We start from the raw sequence: 19,657 nt of genomic DNA, 5'->3' as shown, positions 1-19,657 counted from the left end.
ACTTGTGAAGATGCTGGAGGAAACAGGTACAAAAGTATCTATATCCACAGTAAAACGAGTCCTATTTATCGACATAACCTGAAAGGCCACTCAGCAAGGAAGAAGCCACTGCTCCAAAACCACTATAAAAAATCCAGACTACGGTTTGCAACTGCATATGGGGACAAAGATTGTGCTTTTTGGAGAAATGTCCTCTGGTCTGATGAAACAAAAATGGAACTGTTTGGCCTTAATGACCATCGTTATGTTTGGAGGAAAAAGGGGGAAGCTTGCAAGCCGAAGAACACCATCCCAACCGTGAAGCATGGGGGTGGCAGCATCATGTTGTGGGGGTGCTTTGCTGCAGGAGGGACTGGTGCAGTTCACACAAAATAGATGGCATCATGAGGGAGGAAAATTGTGGATATATTGAAGCAACATCTCAAGACCTCAGTCAGGAAGTTAAAGCTTGGTCGCAAATGGGTCTTCCAAATGGACAATGACCCCAAGCATACTTCCAAAGTTGTGGCAAAATGGCTTAAGGACAACAAAGTCAAGGTATTGGAGTGGCCATCACAAAGCCCTGACCTCAATCCTATATAAATTTTGTGGGCAGAACTGAAAAAGCTTGCAAGGAGGCATAAAAACCTGATTCCGTTACACCAACTCTGTCAGGAGGTATGGGCAATAATTCACCCAATTTATTGTGGGAAGCTTGTGGAAGGCTACCCAAAACGTTTGACCCAAGTTAAACAATGTAAAGGCAATGCTAGCAAATACTAATTGAGTGTATGTAAACTTCTGACCCACTGGGAATGTGATGAAAGAAATACAACTGAAATGAATCATTCTCTCTACTATTTTTATGACATTTCACATTCTTAAAATGAAGTGGTGATCCTAGCTGACCTAGGACAGGGAAGTTTTACTTGGATTAAATGTCAGCAATTGTGACAAACTGAGTTTAAATGTATTTGGCTAAGGTGTATGTAAACTTCTGACTTCAACTGTATATCAGGACATCTTCTGCTACTACTTTTTCTGTGTCCAACTAATGTCAGGGTTGTATCTGGAACTTCATATTGAAGATAGAAATATAATGAATAGAGAATACAATGTTCTATACTATTCCAATCTATCTGACAGTCATATTGTATCTACACAAAACATTTCTATCCAAACATTCTTTAAATGTCCTTTCTCCTGAATTTCCATTGCCCCAGGTGTACATTATCAAGTCAAACCAAATAATCAATGATATTTTGTACATATAAATGAAAATAAGTTGTGATGCTCAACTATTGTATGACTCTCAATATGCCACTGAAAAGGTTGAAAGCTGCAATAAATGTATGATACCTGAAAATACTGAAGAGTAATTCAAGACATTTAAAAAAATGCAAACAGCAAGTTGGATGTTTAGCAAAAACAACTTCAAACCTCTTTGTCCATCTGAGGGTAAGTGTTCTTGTTTCAAAAACACACTATACCAACTTTAAAGGGATACTCAGAATACAAAACTAACATGATTTTCCACCTACCTTAGCTGTAGTTATTTATGAAGGAATATTTACTTACCTTTCCTCACTTAATAAATCATATGTCTTTACTGTTAGCATTCTCAGTAACAGTAACATTATTTGTTCCCATGTTTCCCTGACTGTGAATCTGTCTAAGGTGTTCCTAATGTTTGTACACATACCCATTGATATACACCATAAGCCCCCAGTTTGTGTCTCAGGAAAAAAAGAAAGCTTTGGGAGGGAAAATGCATTCAAAGTCAACTGAAACACACTCTGGCTTTGTTAGACCAGGGATCAAATACAAATGGCTTATTACCTGTGCATTAATTAATATTACTCCAAATGAGGGAAGACTATGAAAAAACACCCCATATGTTTATCCAGATAAAAGTACGTTAAAGTCGATTGATGCACTGGTGTGTAAATCTAAGTTACCTAACAAAAAATCCCCATCCAAATTGGTCAGTTTAAGCTAGAGATATCTGTTTTTTTTGTTGCATTGAATGGGTTTCAATCCACTTTATTTGCCAGTGTCACACTTCCGCATCTGCGGTGAAAGTTGGCAGAGGTGTTTGTCAGACCATCAGACATCGCGAAAATTGGTCTTCTCACAAAAACATCTGTAGTAACATCTGTATCGTCCGAACGGTTTGACCTACAAACTAATGTGGAAAGGGGAGATTCTCACAAACAGGATGGTGTTCTCCGTTTTTCACAAGTGTCGTGGAACTCGTCGGACGATAACCGGTACCAGTTTTAAAAAATGAATTGAAGTATGTAGGCAGTTTTGTGCCTACCCCAAAAAAGGGGTTAAATATGTGTAAAATAAATACTAAAATAATCCTGAGCTTTCTTATATGTCCTAGATATAGGACAGACAATTCAAAACCTTGTTTCTTGTGATTCATTTTTTTACTGTCTTTTTTGCCATTTACTGTCTTTTTTTCCATCCCCCCTCCCCACATCTTAGACTCAGAGAATTAATGCAGTTTTCTATGATTCTACATTGTCTTTAGCCAAAAGTATTGAATTTCACTGCCAGGTTCGGATGTAGGACCTAGCCATTCTTCATTTAACTCACAATGTCTTTAAATATAGTGCACTTTTCCTATTTCATAGTAGACATGTTTAAGGATACTGGTTCATGGCCACTAATGGCCAACAGCCATTCAAATACAGATTGACCCCAACCCTAGTGGGCACAGAATGAAATTCAGACAAGGCCAATGTTGTACCCAGTATTATGTCACTAGAGGACGCTCTAGACTAGGAATTATTATTTCTTGGTAAGACGTTTCAACAGAAACTTTTCCAATTACTATTTAGCCATTAGCTTATCACCCATGTCAAAATGGAGATAGTAAAATATAAAACCTGGTGTTCAAGAAGCTGGCCATGATTATCTGCTATAAATCACAAAACGAAAACATTTAGTCAAATGTACAGTACACTACCGTTCAAAAGTTTGGGGTCACTTAGAAATGTCCTTGTTTTTGAAAGAAAAGCTTCCATTAAAATAACATAAAATTGATCAGAAATACAGTGTAGACATTTTTAATGTTGTCAATTACTATTGTAGCTGGAAACCGCAGATTTTTAATGAATATCTACATTGGCGTACAGAGGCCCATTTTCAGCAACCATCACTCCTGTTTTCTTGTGTTAGCTAATCCAAGTTAATCATTTTAAAAGGATAATTGGTCATTAGAAAACCCTTTTGCAATTATGTTAGCACAGCTGAAAACTGTTGTCCTGATTAAAGAAACAATAAAACTGACCTCCTTTAGACAAGTTGAGTGTCTGGAGCATCAGCATTTGTGGGTTCAATTACAGGCTCAAAATGGCCAGAAACAAAGAACTTTCTTCTGAAACTCATCAATCTATTTTGTTCTGAGAAATTGAAGGCTATTCCTTGCGAGATATTGCCAAGAAACATGATCTCGTACAACACTGTGCACTACTCCCTTCACAGAACAGCGCAAACTGGCTCTAACAGAATACAAAGAGTGGGAGGCCTCGGTGCACAACTGAGCAAGAGGACAAGTACATTAGAGTGTCTAGTTTGAGAAACAGACGCCTCACAAGTCCTCAACTGGTAGTTTCATTAAATATTACCCGCAAAACAGGCGACTCCAGGATGCTGGCCTTCTAGTAGTGTGAATTCGTGATTTTGGTGCTTGCAAATTAATGTGTGCACGGTAATCATTTATTACTGTATACATCAGCATATTGGCTCACTAATTTGACAAGCAACAAAATAATGATTCCACAATTGTAACGAGTTATATTGTTATGAGTTAAAACTGTTTATCAATGACTTATCAACAACATGTTAACTAAAAATGTTTATAGACTAGGATAAGCCCTAACAACCACCTTTAGGGTACCCCTTAGGATAAAGTGTTGCTGTGGCATCTAACATTGATTGCAGCCATGAGCCACCTGTGAATAGAGTTCATATGGCTTTATAAACACGATAAAAGGGGCTTGACCTTTCATTCCATGTCTTACAATCAAATTCACTTCAAAAGGCACACACACTTTAAAAAAAAGTGTTGTGAATCTTACAACATTTACAACAAAAACCTAATCTGAGCATAGCAGTGATTCACAGTTGTTATCTTATTTTTCAGAACTTGACACATCCATTCTGAAGTGTCTTGCTGTGCTCACATTGAACACTGTGCATCTCTCAAGGGTTCCCCTTTCTTGATGGTCTTAGGCTGGTCAGTGGAGCTGGTGTCTGTTTTGTCCATGATGGATGTGATTCTGATGGAACTAGGGTAGTGCTTTTAGAGCTAATGCTTTTTTTGTAAGCAAATGCACATAATCTGAAGTGTGGTGGCCTACAAAAACCAGAAAAACTACATGAGATCTTGTTTCTTTAAACCAGAAACGGAAGAGGAAGCGAGACACCATACTCAAAAGTTTTTTCCGTTTTTTTTCTGGTTCAATGAAAGTCGATGAACTAAATAGACCAGACCCAGCTGCTTTGCATTGGTGTCTACGGGTTAAGTAGATCGGAACTGACAATTTTTTTCTATGGTCAACAGCCTGAGTGAACTTCATATTTCCACCATCTTTGACCATATTATACACACCATCTCTGAGAAGCCAGCAAGAAAAAGCAAGACCTAGCAAGAATAAGACCGTGACCTTGGCGATTTCCTTTCAAAATAAAAGTCCTGCAATGAAGATGGTGTAAAATAAAACAAATGGTCGACATTTTTTTACATTTTATTTGAAAATGTTAGCAGATTTAGATTTTTTTTAGTTAATAACCTTAGTGGCACAATTCATATTATAACATTGACAATATTGTTTGACTACTAGATAGTTATTATGATAACAACAGTAATACAATAATACAAATAACAGCCACAAAAAATTTAAAACATACTGCATTTAAGTAGAAGTGCCCCTGAGGATAATGAACCTCCCTTTTTTTCCCGTGACACAACATACAGCCAAATATATATAAACTATAATTATATATACATAGAATTCAACAGCTAGGCCTGCTGTTGAATATATGTCCAATATGAAAAACATACTGCATTTAAGCTGATTGGCCGCTGTCTTTCCATTTGGAAAGTACATGTGCTCCTGAGTAGACTGCACCCACCTTTTACTTCGACACAACATACAGGCAATTATGTACAGTCCAATAAATGATAGGAGTACATACCCAAAACATTTTTTAATAAATAAACAAATCACATAAGATTTATTATAGAAATACATTTAATTATTGTTTGTATGATAATTACTATAAAATATATAGATAATTGTGCACATTGCCCATCATTTTGCCCTATTTATTCATTTATCATCTGAATGAGCTCTACTACAGAAAAGCCAGAGACAGCGAGACACCTCGATGAGACCTGCCTCCCAGACTTTCTCTTCTCGCTTGACTACTCAAGCCATGAACTTTCTAATGACTGTCCATCTCATGATGTTGTGGTGTTGTTTTTCTAAATTACATGGCTTTTTATGTGTGCTTTGAGATGATTTAAAAAGCACTATATAAATTGAATAAATTATTATTATTTATATTGCTAATTCCAAAAATCCGTGAACAGGAAGTTCCTAGTTATTCTTGCCTGCTTCACAACGGTATACACCTCCTTCGGATATTACATTGCTTTTGCGGAGCTAAATATGCTGCGGACCGTTATAATGTAGGCTGTCGATCAATGTTTCGATTAGGCTACAGCTAAGAAACCCATTTTGGCCATACGATTGTTTAAGCTATGTTATAATTTCTGGCATTTATTTCAGCATCACAACATGAAGACGAAGGCGTTAGTTTTACCAAACCTCCACGCAGCACCCGGTATGAACCGGTTTGGGTGATGCGCGATCTCGTGGTACTCCACCCTCTTGACATGCAGTGTATCACAGCATCCGCGCGCCCTCGTTGGTCACACCCCTATGTTAAAGTCACGCATTCTCATCCGCACACATGCCTTGCGAGCCTCCGCAGCATCAGCCTCCTGATTGGACAATAACCCCGGGTACATTCGTTCTCGTCCGGCGCCCCGGGGTTCATTTTAGAACCAATCCAATTGTGTAAAATACACGAACTCGGCCCATTCAGTGTCATGAGCGAGCTAAAACGAATGCACCTATTAATGCACCCGTTGGTTGACAAGCTGCGATTGGTCGGTATGATGACATAAACTCGATTATCATTCTCCATCTATTTTCGGGGAACGCGGACAATTTTGTTGTAAACGAAGCGCGTGCTTGAAGAAAAACGCAGAACTGGAAACAAACGTGCACCTTTTCAGCACCCGATCCTCGTGGATAGCCGTACAGGTCCATTCCGCCAACAGCTAATCAATCAGACCAAACAAGCGTGGGTATACAAGCAGCAGCCTTCTTTTTTTCGATAATCATACAGCTACCACAATTGTGTTATTCAGCCAAGCGGCTGCCGCGTTCACTGGATAGCAGGCCTAGCTGTTGAATTCGATGAGCGGAGGATTCGAAGCAATACTGCACAAGCTTTGTTTGCCCTAAAGGGCTGCAAGTGCAAGGAGCCATAGCTAATACTGCTACAATTATTGTTTGTAGAAGATAATACATGCTGATATAGATGAGAACGCCCTTATAAACAGTGTAGTGGAGTTACACAGCCTTTGTCTTGTGGTGCTTATGATTCAGCGGGATGTTGGATCGGATGGGACCAGGAATAACGGCCTGCAAATGAAGGGACGCAAGTAGAAATCGAGTAATTAGTCGACTCCATTTAAACGAACAGACTCAATCGTGGTATTTGCTTTTCCCCCTCCACATTGCTTGTTCGTGTAGCTGCACTCTATTGTGTGAGCATCTTTATTATTCCCTTCGCTCTGACCAGGATCCTGCTAGCTCGCCCGCCGCCCCCTCGGCCACAGCTGTGTATTAACTACAATTTTTTTTAATCGGCACGACACAGTTCGATATAAACATGTGTTCTCGAGTTTGGTTTGTGACCGACCGGCGTATCCATCAGGAGTATCCCCAAGTTCAGATCCTTCGGGCTCTGAAACAGCGATGCTCCGAGGAGGATGTTGAATTCCGCTCTCTTCTCATGGACCAAATCGTGCTCACCATCAGCCAGGGACAATTAGGCAAGTATCACTAGATTTGAAGTTGTACATGCACTACCGTAAGACAATAGTCATATATAGTTATATATACGATTTACTGTTTTGAATTGGGGTTGAATCGTGTATTTTTGTTGTCTATTATTGGATGTGTTTCAGTGTTACGTTAGTGTATCCACTATCCAAGTTTTGCAGTAGACGGTATTGTTCGGCAAGCAGCACACACACAGCTTCCCAGCGCGAGCTGCTGGTTAGCTAGCTAACAGTGTGACGGTGACCGCCTAACCCAGTTTCCAGACAGCCTTGAGTTGTCACTCACACGGGGATACGGCAAAACAATAGCTACATGGAATAGCTACTTTATCAAATAGGAAATATGCGTAGGAGTAAACACTGCGATAATATTGGCTATATACAAAGCCATACTCAACTCCACGATACCAATTCCGGAGGTGAGATGTACAGTACTTTGCTAGCTACATAGCTATCTATGTACAGTAGGCCGTAGAATAATTGGCCAGCTAACGTTATGCTAGATAGTTGTTGTGAAAAGCGCATCGCAATACAAAGAGAGTGGCTAGCTAGCAATGTAGGCTAGGGCTATAAAGGCTGATCTTCATGGGCCAGCAAAGCTATGCTAACTCTCCCGAATTAAACGGAAGCATTAAAGCTGTAACTTTAGCAGAGGACTTAGTGCACTTTTCAATGATTTGTAATTAGCTAAGTGACGTTTGTAGTGGGTTTAGCTAGCTTGATTGTTTAATTCTTAGCTGCCTTCTCTTTTGTCATGCACGAGCCAACAATTGCTAATAAATAGTAGAAATTGGGTTTGTTACGAGGCATTTGCATGCAGGAACAACAGGCACAGAGGCATCAGAACACAGACTGGAGTACTGATGGCTGGTGGAACAAGTAAAACAATAGTTACAAGTTTATCACTAACTGATAATAAAACAAACTATTGGGCATCATTAATATAAGCAGTTTAGCATACACAAACTAATTTATGCTTTTATTCTTTGAATTTTGGGGCTCCCGAACGGTGCATCGGTCTAAGGCACTGCATCTAAGTGGTGTCACTACAGACCCTGGTTTGATCCCGGGCTGTATCACAACCGGCCATGAACGGGAGTCCTATAGGGCGGCACACAATTGACTTGCCTAGTTAAATAAATAATAAAATAAATGTGTTTTATGTGAACAATGTGGAAAGGTAAATGGGTGGAGTCTTTTTGGACAAGAATATTAGAATCCTTGTCCAAAAACGGGCTTTAATTGTCATATCCTGGGTTGGTTGATTCAATGAGCTTTGTTTGATTTGTAGCTATGAAGGTTCATATTGGAAGAAAAGAGACCCTTGGAATTTTGTAGTGAGACATGAGCTTGGGAGGGGGGCATTTAGCTCAATGAAGTGGCAGGCTGTTTTATAGCACATTTTACATGTTGGCATTGACTGGAGAGGGGGAGGGGGCAAGCTGACTCAGACCTGGAGGTGGGGAGGGGGAGCTGTCTCTTTGAAATGTGGCAGTGAGATTGGGAACGGCATCCAAATCCAGAAGCCTTTTCTTCACCTGTAATGTAGCACGTCCAATCTGTTAACCAGTGTACTCTCTCCTAATCCTCCACGTAGGCTACGTGTCGATTGTGCTACTCTACAACAGTTTAAACGAGATAGGCTAACGATGTACACAACCTACATCACTTATCTTACAAAAATGGTGTTAAAGTCAAAACCACTCAGTTTGTCATTGGCCCATGCTCTTCGCAAGGAGTCAGACACCCACTTCAACAATGGCCTAGATTGTTGGAGATAGTCTTCAATGCTGGATAATCTGTGAGAAACCCAGGAGGAAGGGAGGGTAGGACTATTGGCCTAGATAGGTAGGTAAATAGACAGCTGTCTAGGTTAGCCAGAGCTACAACTGGAGCAGGGTTGTGTCCTGTAGGGCCTGCCCTCTAATCCCAGCTGGCCCCAGATCTACATATATGGCTTTAGTCGTTAGTGTTGACATCACAGATTAACGGCCATTGGAGAGTTTGGCCATAATGGCAGCTTTAGGTCACACTAAACCATTTTTCACACTAAGCCATTCAACCAATCCCATCAACCCTGTGAAACCCACAGTTCAGGTGGATCATTATGAGATTATTATAAAACTAAATTAAGTAGCAGAGAGAACAGTCTGTGGCTTGGGTGGCTGGAAACTTTGACAATGTTTTGGGCCTTCCTCTGACACTGACATTGATAACGGCAGACTCTGGCCTTGAACCCACTGTCCTAAGGTGTCTCAGGGGGAGTTGGGATATGCAAAACACACATTTCCAAATAGGACAAATATTTGGAAATGGTACATATAGAAGCACCCACCAAATTATTATTATTATGTCCACTGCCAAACCCAATGGTCATCCAAAGGAATCTCACAATCTCCCATGATTCAGAAATAAAGAGTTGTGCACGAGGAAGACTGGTTATGAATTGATGAATGATTATTTGGCCTTGTGGAGGCCACACAAACACACTTGTCAATGCTAGACAAATATAACATGTCCATAATATTATAGAAAAGGCAATAGGACATAGGATCTCATGAGCGATGGCCAATTTAACACATTGTGATTTTCCACCAGCAGTCATGATGTGATGCATCATTAATAGACCAAGGATGGAATTCCCTATCTTTCTTTAATCCTAATCTTGGCGAACTATGCTGAACTATAACAGCTTTCCCATGTGGGCATATGAACACTTCTGCTTTTGACAAGGCCGTTTTAGCTCAATTGTTTTAGCTTAAACTAAAATAATTTGATAAATAGGAATAGCCTATTTCCCAAGACATTGTCAGCTGTAAAATCTTGTATTCAATGAAGGACAAACGTGCCTTGGAAATGGCAAAGAAAAGTGTGAGGAAACACCAAGTCGCCTGAAGAATAGGTTCAGCTGGTTTTTAGAAGGGAACAGAGAAGTCAGTGTAGCATTTCACCTCTTTTTATTAGCCTATGGCTGAAGTTGAATGGATAATTCACTTGTCTCCCAATATAATGTCAGCATTCGGCTGTATTTAGCTTGGATAATGATCCCCATTTTCTGTATTTGGAAGTGAAATGCTTAGATTATAGGTTGATATGATGTGTTTAATCCTTCCTTTATAAACAGATATTGAAAGAAGTAAGCTACTTTCATGTTATCTTTTTGTTTACAACGCTTTTAGCCTATTTAATAAAGTGTTGAAGGGTACACTAAGGTCGTATGCTAGTTGACATGGCAGGTCAGGGAGAGATGATCAGTTTTTATGAGCTTTTTTTTTTATCTCGTGATGTAATAACCCCCTGGCGGTCAAAGACTGATAATTCCTCTCCCACTGTAGCGAGCTGTGTCACGACAACTCATTTGCTTGCTCTCAAGTGATGGGAAAAGGTGCATTTGCATATTAGGACTCTGTATTTGGCAAAGCAGTTTACATAGTTCTAGATAGATATGAGGCCGCAGGGCATTAATGGTTATTATACCAAGGGAAACACTCACTACCTCATGGATGCTGTCCTCTCCAATCAATCAGACAGTGCATAGGCGAAGCCGTCCCTGTGTGTCACAAAACACATCTTAATGTCACTTCAAATCCTGCCTAAGAACACATGAGGCGTTGTTGTCAATACCAACCAGTTAGGATTGAAACCTGGCCCATGAAATTAAATGACATACACCGTACGCCATCAGCTGATGCATTGGTGTGGTATTGGTTGGGTTACATTAGGGATGGGCAATTTTGATGGGGATAGGGGCCACAAAAAAACAGAACTCATCATGAGGGGTCACAGAGGCTCATGTTTCTGCGTACCCACATCCATACCCCTCTCCTTGCGAGCAAAACAGTTCTGCACACTTCCTTTGGTCCAGCTTGATCCTTGCTGACAGGGCCAGCAGCAGCACATTCAGTAGCAGCCAAATCACAGTGTGTGATTGAGGGCGTTTTCAGCTAAATAGACCTGAAGTACGATAAAGAACATCAACTGAGATGTTCATTATTATTGGAGATGAGCGAATCACATATTGTAGTTCTAACAAGAGACAGACTCTTGCAAGGAATAAATCAATAGGTTATTCTCTAAATGATTGTATACAATTGCTTAATAGGCCCAGTCCCTACACATTTGAAATGCACCAATGCATGGTAATTTCTCACATAAACATTGCAAAAGTCCACACACCATCTGACAACAGCTGAAAATCGCAGTTTAATGTGTGTGTTTGTGTCGGCTACGTGGCTGTATTGTCGCTAGACAATGTCGCTAGACAAGACAGACTAGTGTCCAGCCAGCCAGTCACCCACCCTTTCCCCAGAGGAAGTGGTGCCCGCCTGGCCCGTGCCAATGCTGTGGCCAGGGCTGGCAAAGCTCGTTGAGTGTTGGCATGTCAGCCCAGCCGTATTGTGACGTCACGGCGGAATGCACAGAATGCCAGAGCGGGATGGGAGCCCCCCACTCAGCAGTTATGGAGTCAGTCAGCCCTGTCAGACACAACGAAAATAACACACAGTTCAACACCCGTGGGGACGGAAGGCCCTGCACACAGAAAGATGACTGGTAGATTAGTTGGCCGTAAACATAATTTTGTCACTAGAAATTGGAAGCACTATATGCCCGAATGGTCCTTCTGGCAAAGGGAATAGAGGGTTATAAGAACATTTTCTAAATGTTTTCAAAATGACTGTCTGACAGTACTATGAGCGCACTGGATGCGAACAGATTCATCAGGGTTTTTCCATGTGACCTGTGTAGTTGCCTTGGAAACCGACACAAGTGATGTGGACACCGAATACTGTCTTGGCCAGTGTCCTTTGATACTTCATTGTAGCATGGCTCACTCAACGGCTGCACAATCAAACCAGTATGAAGGGGGGTTGCATGCAGTGAGTGAATTCCCCAATTGAATACTGAGAGTGAGAGGAGGGGGGGACAGGCAGGGTTATTCCTAAACAAACACTTTCCACTTCTGACTCATCCCCTGCCACATACACACACTTCTCCCCACCTCCCCTGCAGTTCTTTATGCATACATCTCCATCCTTTTCTATTGTCCTGCTGCATTTATCTCTGACCATCGTTTGAACCAAAAATGGCCATCGTTTGAACCAAAAATGGCCCATCTCCTTCCATCTCTCTGTGACTTTTCAAGCATCAGGAGCCAGTATTTGAGAAGCCTGTCACCTATTATTTGTTTGTGTGCCTTCGACATTGTGACCTCTGTCAATCCAGTGTTGACGCTGTCTCTTTAGTGAGCGTAGATCTTAAGATGGCTGAAAAGCTGGTCACAGTGGAGCAAATAGTGCAGCGTCAGTGACAATCCCCTCTTTTCCCTCCTCTCCTGCCCCTGCTTCTCCTCACGTCCCATCACTCCATCTGTCTCTCCTGCTGAGGTGCTGGGCCAAAGCACCTACTGCAAACCTTGCTGCACAGCACCTGTCCTTTTCATCCCTTCATCGAATGCTGCTCCCTTTTTTGCTTTTCTTTCTATTCAAATCAAATCAAATTTTATTTGTCACATACACATGGTTAGCAGATGTTAATGCGAGTGTAGCGAAATGCTTGTGCTTCTAGTTCCGACAATGCAGTAATAACGAACAAGTAATCTAACTAACAATTAAAAAAAAAAAAAACTACTGTCTTATACACAGTGTAAGGGGATAAAGAATATGTACATAAGGATATATGAATGAGTGATGGTACAGAGCAGCATAGGCAAGATACGGTAGATGATATCGAGTACAGTATATACATATGAGATGAGTATGTAAACCAAGTGGCATAGTTAAAGTGGCTAGTGATACATGTATTACATAACAACATTCCAACATGTTGTGCATGTTGTGCTGTTGCTAACATTTCTCTGCATGTCTCCTTATTGTTGTTTTTACAGAATTCAAATGGCTGGTAGTAGGCCTAAATGAACTGCTAGTTGTAGAGGTTGACCGATTATGATATTTCAACGCCGATACCGATTATTGGATGCCCAAAAAAAGCCGCTATGGGTTAATCGGCCAATTTTTTTATATATATATTTTTTTATAATAATGACAATTACAACAATACTGAATGAACAATGAACACTTATATTATCTTAATATAATACAGAAATAAAATAAATGTAGTCTCAAATAAATAATGAAACATGCTCAATTTGGTTTAGATAATGCAAAAACGGTGTTGGAGAAGAAAGTAAAAGTGCAATATGTGCCATGTAAAAAAGGTAATGTTTAAGTTCCTTGCTCAGAATATGAGAACATATGAAAGCTGGTGGTTCAATATTCCCAGTTAAGAAGTTTTAGGTTATATATATTATAGGAATTGTGACGTGTCAACTATTTCTCTCTATATCATTTTTATTTCTTATACCTTTGACCATTGAATGTTCTAATAGGCACTTTAGTATTGCCAGCCTAATCTCAGGAGTTGATAGGCTTGAAGTCATAAACCGCGTGTGAATCAAGCATGGTTAAGAGCTGCTGGCAAACACAGTAAAGTTTGAATGAATGCTTACGAGCCTGCTGCCGTCTACCACCGCTCAGTCAGACTGCTCTATCAAATCATAGACTTAATTATAATATAATAAACACAGGAATACGAGCCTTTGGTCATTCATTTTTATAAGATAAGTTTAATGCTAGCTAGCAACTTACCTTGGTTCCTTGCTGCACTCGCGTAACAGGTGGTTTGCCTGCCACGCAGTTTCCTCGTGGAATGCAATGTAATCGGCCATAATCGGCATCCAAGAATGCAGATTACCGATTTGTTATGAACACTTGAAATCGGCCATGTTAAAATCTCACAGTGATAATGTAACCTTGAGCATAACAACGTTCAAACACGCAAACTATGTCAATATAAATACACATATGTATGCAATCTATAGTTAGCTATTTATAGCCGATCTCTTGTATACTTTAAACAAATTTGGTGCAAAATCTATCAGAGAATAGGTGCTGGTAGCACCTCTTGCGTGTATGATTGTAGAAAGCTCTTATGTGTATTTAGGTTCAGTCAATCTCCCAGGCTTAAGACTGGCTACATGAGTTATAAAACATGTTTGCAGGGTTGGTTCTGCATAGCTTGTTGAAATTGGGTGTTCTGGTGCCGCTCAGGCACATTTTAAGGTATTTACTATAGATCTGGTAGCTGAGAGATGTAGATGGTATCTATCATTGTGTTTTAACTGTTGTTTGTATTCTAATGTGTAAAATGCTGGGCATTTGTCTCAATGGGACTCCCTGTTGAAATAAAGGTACAATTAATGTGCTTATACCTTCCTATATTGGGAGAAAGCACTGAACTTTAAGCTGTATTAAGTATACTGCTGGGGATCTGTGCTCCTCTGGGGGCGATGACTCTTGGCCTTGAGGTCAGAGAAGTTGGCAGTGCCACAGGGAGCATGTGGATGTGAGCAGGGTGTGATGTGAGTGAGTGACACGGGCCGGACCCAGTCCAACTGAAGCACTAACACCACTAGGCTACCCTGCCTGGACCCACACCTCTGCTACACAGGGCCAGCTCAGAGCTCACACATCCAGAGCAGCTCGATAATGACTGGTTGTTTGCGGGATGCTAATGTGACATGGGAGGGACTGGTGGCACGAACGTTCTAAACAGATGCTACTTTTAGGTTGTCTGGTTGTTGTGCGATACATGCAAGCCACTGTAGCTACCAGAGTTGCTCTGCAAAATGTTATCAATGAAATATGTTCTCTTGACATTAGTGAAAGTGTAGACTGTTCATATGATTAATCAATAATATCCAATGATGTCTATATGAAACTACCGTAAAACTTCAATTAATAGCCAGGGCGTTTATTTACTTAAATCATTGAACACAACAGGCGCTTAATTAGAGACAGGCTTCTATTTGAACCAGGCATCTATTTCTTTAATGTGCACAGTTTTTACTAATTTGCATAGTTAATTGTTTAATTCCAGCCTTCACTTCCAGCATTTTAATACATTTCTTCATTTCGTGCACTAATGTGTTATCATTTACACGCGGTCATGTTTCTTTTGTATTAGTATGCCTCTAATAAAAAATATCAAACTTTTCTTGACCATAATTATTCTCCTCTTTGACTGTACATTTTTATCAATTCTTACTTCAAATCAAAATTTATTTTTCACATACAAGGTGTTTAGCAGATGTTGTTGCGGGTGTAGCGAAATGCTTGTGATTATAGTTCCGACAATGCAGCAATATCTAACAAGTAATATCTAACAATTTCACAACAAATCCAAATACACACTAATCTAATAAGTAAAGGAATGGAATTCAGAATATATAAATATATGGATGAGCAATGTCAGAGCGGCATAGACTAAGATACAGTAGATAGTATAGAATACAGTATATACATATGAGATGAGTAATGTAAGATATGTAAACATTGTTAAAGTGACCACAAAAGGGCGATCATCTGATTTCTAAGGTTCCGTACTTCCAAAGTTGTTGACTGTTTTTGTGCTTGCAAGTTAGCTAGCCGTTCTCAGCTGTTAGCAGCTAATGGCTAGCAGTTCTTACTGGCGATTAAAAACAGATGATTTTCATATTTTTTTAAGTCATTACTGAATTAAACCTTGTTTATTTGAAACAGTCTTTTATTTGATGAAAAGTGTGCCGTTGCCCGGCTAATAAAAAGGGACAGGCGGCAATTTGAGACTGCATTTCATTTAAATCTTTACGGTATGTGAAATGTGACATTCTGAATATTTCACGCTAAAAACCTATTTTGTCTCTCTCTCCTCTCACTCTCTCTCATTCCCTCTCCAGGTCTGCGGGTCGAGCAGGAGGTGGTGACGTCCTACCCTCAGGTGGCGGTGGTGCGAGTCCCCACCCCCTGGGTGCAGTCGGACAGCGACATCACAGTGCTACGCCACCTGGAAAAGATGGGCTGCCGGCTGGTCAACCGGCCCCAGGCCATCCTCAACTGCGTCAACAAGTTCTGGACCTTCCAGGAGCTGGCCGGCCATGGGGTCCCACTCCCTGACACCTTCTCCTACGGTGAGCTACTAAGCTTGGTCATATTATTCCTGATTCTTGAGCTTAGAAAATCCAGTGTATTAAGGGCAGGGACAATGAATTCGGTGTATTCTTGTATTGGATATATGCCAATCATGCTTTTGAATGCACTTGAGTTGGTCTGAGAGTGTCCTTACAAAGTTCTCACTGCTGATAGACTGCAGAAAAGTACTTATCACAGTGGGAGGCCGTTCCTTCTCTTGCTTGAACAAAAGCGGTACCTGCTGTGGGCCGACCCGGTAGAGACGAACCTAGCAAGGCTCGTCAGTGGCCAAAAACTTGACTTTGATCCAATCAGAGAGCACAAACCCCACTTGGAGTAGCCAAAAAAATAAAATGAGAAAAGAGGGCATTTTCTCCGTAAATCCATGGTGAACCAGTCACACTTCATATACAATGTAGGCTATGGGATGGGAAGTGCACAGACCCAATGCGCACAACACTAAATACTTCCTCCAAGCTAGCTAACCACTTAAGCACTCCTTAGCTAGCTAGCCATAGCCACGTGAAGTAGGGGTGCTGAGGGTGCTACAGCACCCCCTGACAAATCATTATAAATGAAAGAAAAATATATCTTTTTCAAAAAAGTGGGCCTTTATTAGCCCCCCCCAAATGTCTCAGCACCCCTCTTCACACGGCCATGTAGCTAGCAAGTATGCTAACACTAGTTGATCTTAAGTATGCATCATAAAAGAAAAAGAATTTGACCCAATTCAGTCCTCTCTGTCATCATCACTTTCTCAAACACTCTAAAAAAAAATATTTGTCACATTTTGCCTGGAATCTCTGACTTCTCTACTTTGGACAAAGCAGGATGTGGAATAATACAGGCAGGCAACGAGGCCTGTACGCCAAAACCACACTCGCTGTGTTTTTATTTTGTTTTAAGACTAAACCAAAGCAGAGAGGAAAGGTGTATTTTAATATATTTAGTGCCACTGCAGAAATCTAGTGCTTTGTATTTTGGTGAGGGCAACCTAACACTCCTCAGACTACAAAGAGGCCGGAGTGTTTATGTAACGCGCCCCTCCAACAACCATCATGACTTGGACAATAAAAAAAATCCCTCCCTGCTGCCCCTAACCTCCTCTGGCTCTCCTGCCGTAGCAGCCGGTGACGTGGTAGAGCTGGGCCTGACATTTGCTGCTGCTCTCTTTCGCTCTGTCTCACAGCAGAGTGTGGACGTGTGCTTTTTGGAGAAGGCATGTGCAGGGCAGCTCACATCTGGTCTTCTGTCAAAACGCCAGACCACAGACAGAGAGCACCCAAAAATTGCAGTGTTCAATATTCCACATTAGTTCAGGCCCAGACAGCAAAACTAAGCAGATTTTGCTCTCCAGATGGCGTTTAAATGTCAGAAATTGTCCTGCTGGTCAATTGAATTCGACGTATTACTAGATATAGTCATATGAAAAGTCAGAGACGGCAGAACAATCAAGAATTAAAAGGATACGTAGGTATTTTGGATAATTTCCTATTTACGGAGAGAAAAACTAACTCATGGATATCATTTTTATGTGTATGCGTGCAAGTTGAAGGTAGCATATCGTTATTTTAGCGCAATTGCTGGAAGTCTATGGATATCTACTAGCTATCTTCTCTTAAAAGCAGGGAAATTAGCACTTTGTACTCTAAGTATATATGAAATTGTAATATTTTAATTATAGTTATTTATTTTTGGAACTATTTTCTCCTATCTATGCATTTTATTCATCCGCTGTGACGGTGGGCGCAAGGATGGGCTGTGTGTGAGCTGGCCAGCTGAGACGTCGGGACAGCGGCAGTTATGAACAAGTTTGCTAGCTAGATATCAAGTAGGCAACGTGTGAGAAGAGAACGTCAATTGTAAAACCCACAGAAGAACAAGAGTACATCAACAGTCCAAAACTATAGTTTTACCTCGCAGCCATGACTGTGAATATTGTTGACACTGGTGGAAGTATTTTCACGCTATTGGCTAGTTTACGTTACTTTGACAGCTAGCTAGCACATGTAGTAGAGTGTGGTGAGACTTGGGTTACATCAATGGACTACCATCACTAGTCCAATATTGAAAATGGTTTGTGGGTGTCCTGTAACAGCTTGCAATAACAAACCAAGGAAGTGGTCGGCTATAATCTTTCAAATTTCCATTGAATAATCCGGACTAATTTAAACTATGGCTAGTTGCCGTGAATATAGACAACGCTGACCAAGGACCTCAGAAAGGTTGTAGCTAGTTTGCTCTTGACATTTTTTTAGAGGATGAACTGACGAGCCATAAGATGAGACGTTTCCTGACGCATACAGTGGTCATTCTACGCACGCCAGAACAAAGTAGAATGGGGTAAGTGTGATGATGATCTAACAGTATCTGATTGATTGAGTAGGAGCTAGCTATTCTCATGATAAAATGTGATAGGCCTGTCAATTGTCTTGTGGATAAACTGTCCATGTCATCCATTACATTTAATGGAATGCCCTCCTCTCAAAGCCAAAGTATAGCTGAGTACAACAAAACAACTTAAAATTCACAAAACTATGTGATGTCCTTTCATTATTAAAAATTGTGTGGTGACATTATTTTAATCTTTATTCAAATTGATTTAAACACTTTCCACCTAATTATACAATTTCCACATGCTTTATAGAAACAAATAAATTGGCTTGAGTTTATGGTGTTAGCTATGTAATAGGTGACAGCATGCCACAATAACAAAACAGCTATTATGGCTTTCTTCAAATGTGTTCTTGTTTGCTTATGAATACCAACATTTCCTGTACCCTTTTCCTTTATTTTTCACTAAAGTTGAGATAGATGACGTGCCTGCTGTGGACTGTCCACAAGGAACAGACTCCATGTCTGCTGAAGTAACATCGCATTCAGAACCAGAATAGAGGACAAGCCTCAACAGTTGTTGGTAAGTACTCAAAATATGCCATCAATGTTCTGGTTTAGACTTTTTAGCACTTATTTTGTCATATTGGGATGGTAATGCAATAATTGGCCTGTCCAGACAGATTTATTCTAACAAAAGGACAGGTAGCCCCTCCAGGATAGTTTGGTTGATTTGGGGAAAGTGGGGGGTTTCTCTGGGGGATGGTGCTCCCTTTCAAGTGTGCTCAGAGGCTCCCCTTTTCTAGTGTGCGGCCTGACTACACGACATGACCAAAACGTATGTGGACACCTGCTCTCCGAAAATCTAATTCCAATATCATGGGTGTTAATATGGAGTTTGTTCCCTCTTTGCTGCTATAACAGCCTCCACTCTTCTGGGAAGGCTTTCCACTAGATGTGGGAACATTGCTGCGGGGACTTGCTTCCATTCAGCCACCAGAGCATTAGTGAGGTCAGGCACTGATGTTGGGTGATTAGGCCCGGCTAACAGTCGGCGTTCCAAATCATCCCAAAGGTGTTTGATGGGGTTGAGGTCAGGGCTCTGTGCAGTCAAGTTCTTCCACACCAATCTCGACAAACCATTGTCATGCTGAAACAGGAAAGTGCCTTCCCCAAACTGTTGCCA

General features: G+C 40.7%; 1 protein-coding gene across 2 annotated transcripts in view; it reads left to right on the top strand.

Annotated features, from left to right (window-relative positions):
- The first annotated feature begins 5,622 nt into the window (after window positions 1–5,622).
- Window positions 5,623–19,657, top strand: part of LOC112221609 (beta-citrylglutamate synthase B) — a 39,460-nt gene continuing 25,425 nt past the window's right edge. Inside the window, exons 1-2 of one of the 2 annotated variants that reach the window (XM_024383781.2) lie at window positions 5,623–7,123; window positions 15,906–16,136. In XM_024383781.2, the coding sequence (XP_024239549.1) occupies window positions 6,961–7,123; window positions 15,906–16,136 (394 nt within the window). In that variant the 5' untranslated portion in view covers window positions 5,623–6,960. Of the gene's footprint in view, window positions 7,124–7,401; window positions 7,552–15,905; window positions 16,137–19,657 lie in introns of those variants that run through there. The other variant, XM_024383782.2, reaches the window with a different exon arrangement.

Source organism: Oncorhynchus tshawytscha, linkage group LG22 (genome assembly GCF_018296145.1).
Source record: "Oncorhynchus tshawytscha isolate Ot180627B linkage group LG22, Otsh_v2.0, whole genome shotgun sequence".
NCBI lineage: Eukaryota > Metazoa > Chordata > Actinopteri > Salmoniformes > Salmonidae > Oncorhynchus > Oncorhynchus tshawytscha.
This window is presented reverse-complemented; position numbering and strand designations above follow the sequence as displayed.